At 43.4% G+C, this 2,283-nt stretch overlaps 1 protein-coding gene across 1 annotated transcript; it reads right to left on the reverse strand.

Annotated features, from left to right (window-relative positions):
• Positions 1–1,118: 1,118 nt before the first annotated feature.
• On the reverse strand, positions 1,119–2,082 carry a5 (antennal protein 5). The gene is made up of 2 exons (XM_018001520.2): positions 1,861–2,082; positions 1,119–1,789 (listed from the first exon to the last, which is right to left on the reverse strand). The coding sequence occupies exons 1-2, from the start codon at positions 2,005–2,007 to the stop codon at positions 1,304–1,306; spliced, it is 633 nt and encodes a 210-aa protein (XP_017857009.1). The 5' UTR covers positions 2,008–2,082; the 3' UTR covers positions 1,119–1,303.
• Between the last annotated feature and the right edge of the window lie 201 nt (positions 2,083–2,283).

Genomic DNA, 2,283 nt, shown 5'->3' on the forward strand with positions numbered 1-2,283 from the left:
CTGGGAAATTGCCATTGGAAATGGCCCCAGACTTGAGAGACGACTCTCTTGCTGTTGTTGTTGTTTCTCTTGGCACGCCTATCAGTGGAATTGAATCAAATTACCTTGTAATCTTAACCTTAAGGTTATTTGCCGTTTGCCACAAAACGCTTTGTGCCCTGCGTTTAGTTACTATTTGAGTTGGCCCCAACCCTCAGAGCTCCTTGGCCAACTTGACTCTCGCATTACACAGACTCTTATGTTGCACCTTTAACACTTGTTTCATAGCACTTCTGGGGGGTGGTGGGGTGGGAGTGATGTGTTGGGGCGGAAATATAAATGGAAATCTAGCATTACGTCTTATCATGATTGCAAAGTTTAAGTGACTTTTCTGCGACTGCAAGGCGATAGCTACGCTGCAAAGCTTTTCTTGTTGTTGTTGTTGTTGAGGCACTTTGAGAATGTAGCAAGTCAATCAATGTTGTTGTTGTTATTGTTCTTGATGGAACAGCTGGGGAGTTGGAGGTGGCTCTTGAAGGTAGAGCTGTGCGTCAGTTTTCTAGTTAAGTAAAAGTTAGTTAAATTTCGATTAGGCAGCGTTTGGCACCTCAAGTTTTGCCACTATCAAGCTGCAAACTGAGACTCAACGAGCTGTTAAGTCGATCAAACTCATCTAGAGCCGAAGTGCAGACATTTTATTTATCATTGAGTAATTTTCTGTGCCATTTTTAATTAAGTTCTATCAGCTCAGATTAAAGTTTCTCGAATGTACTAAAAACTTACGGATGTCTCTGGGACAAAATTCATTGAATTCAATTGAAATTGCAAAATTTGGCTGCCAATGTGATTTTAAAATATTCATTGAAATAAAGTACAAATTGGGTCTCTCTCGGAGATTCTCATAGCTCTTGCTGAAGTAGCCACATGCTTGCATACAACATAACTCTTAAACAATGACCAAAATGGGACTGAAAGAAGATTGTCATGGCTAGCAGAAGTTTATATTAATTACATTAATATTGCAGATAAGGAACGAAGAAAATTATAACAAATCAAACACACCTTTCCAAGGCATTTCATAGCTGGCAGATTCGAAGCCATGACCTAAGCTCAAAGAAATATTTCATGCTGACTCATAGTAAGCTTAATTCGCCGTTCTCGGAGATTCTCATGGCTTAAGGCTAATCACTCGAATTGGAGAACAGCCAAGGGCAAATTTTATTAGATAACTTTTTTTACTAACGAATATGAGATATATGTATATGTTCATAATATAGAAACCCTTCACCTTATATTACTCCTATTCACATAGAATACTCTCAGCTCACTCATTTATATCGTACAGCATCTTCATCAGCTCTGGCACATATTCATCCCACTTGGATTGAAATACATTGCCGGCACATGGAGCGTCCATCTCGTACTTCTTAGTGAACTTCTCCAGATCGAAGTTGCTGTGATCCTCGGCGCTCTTTAGCTCCATTTTCTTCTCCTCAAAGTCCAGCTTGCCCGACTGCTTGTAGACGAGTGCCACATAGCGCAATAGACCGCTCTCCTTGGGCGGCATCGGACCAAAGTATTCGGACAGCGGTTGACCCTTGGCCACATCCAGGCCGGGCACGTTGACCACCAGCCAGTGGAGCCAGGAGCGATAGATGGGATATTCGCGACTTGGGGCATCGGGACTCAGCATTATGAGCGTATAATAGGATTCCGCATCGGCATTCCACTCCAGTTTCGGCTGGAATTTCAGCTCGGTGGGCGTGTACGTCTTGCCCTCCTCGATGTCGACGCCACTCTCAAAGCGCAGCTGAAATGCAAAGCAGCCCTCAGCCCCTTCACTGGCAAATTGCAATGCAATGCCTGTCATGTGCGACATACCTTTAGCAGTTCCTGCGGCGGCTCCTTGAGCACATCGGGTATCACATCCAGCTCCTTCATAATGCGACGCACATTCGGCTCCTCCTCCTCCCCTCGGCCCAGGCCCAGCACGCACAGCAGCAAGCAGACAACAAATAGGGCACACATTGCAAATGCTCTCGACTCGCTGCTGGAGTCGCGCGGCTTTTATAGTCCACGAATCGATGCGGCTTGGCTCTAATCGTCGACTCCAATTGTCAGCGCAAATACAATTAAGAAAATTGAGCCAGCAATTTGCAATAATTTGTGAAACTTGTGCAAATATTTGCATTTACAGTATATTATTATATATCTGTAGATATTTGCTTTAGACTTCATGTAACGATGCGGCAATTTGTTTAATGCGAGCCGCTTTTGTTGCTTAACAAATTAAATTAAATTGAC

This window comes from Drosophila arizonae, chromosome 3 (genome assembly GCF_054131065.1).
Source record: "Drosophila arizonae isolate 15081-1271.41 chromosome 3, UAZ_ARI_1.0, whole genome shotgun sequence".
Classification (NCBI taxonomy): Eukaryota; Metazoa; Arthropoda; class Insecta; order Diptera; family Drosophilidae; genus Drosophila; species Drosophila arizonae.

What these genes read in the sequence shown, in the direction of transcription:
- a5 (XM_018001520.2), bottom strand. Translation starts at nt 2,007, where the DNA reads ATGTGTGCCCTATTTGTTGTCTGCTTGCTGCTGTGCGTGCTGGGCCTG. An exon ending in CGCCGCAGGAACTGCTAAAG is followed by an intron (nt 1,790 to 1,860) that starts GTATGTCGCACA and finishes TTTGCATTTCAG; the next exon opens with CTGCGCTTTGAGAGTGGCGT.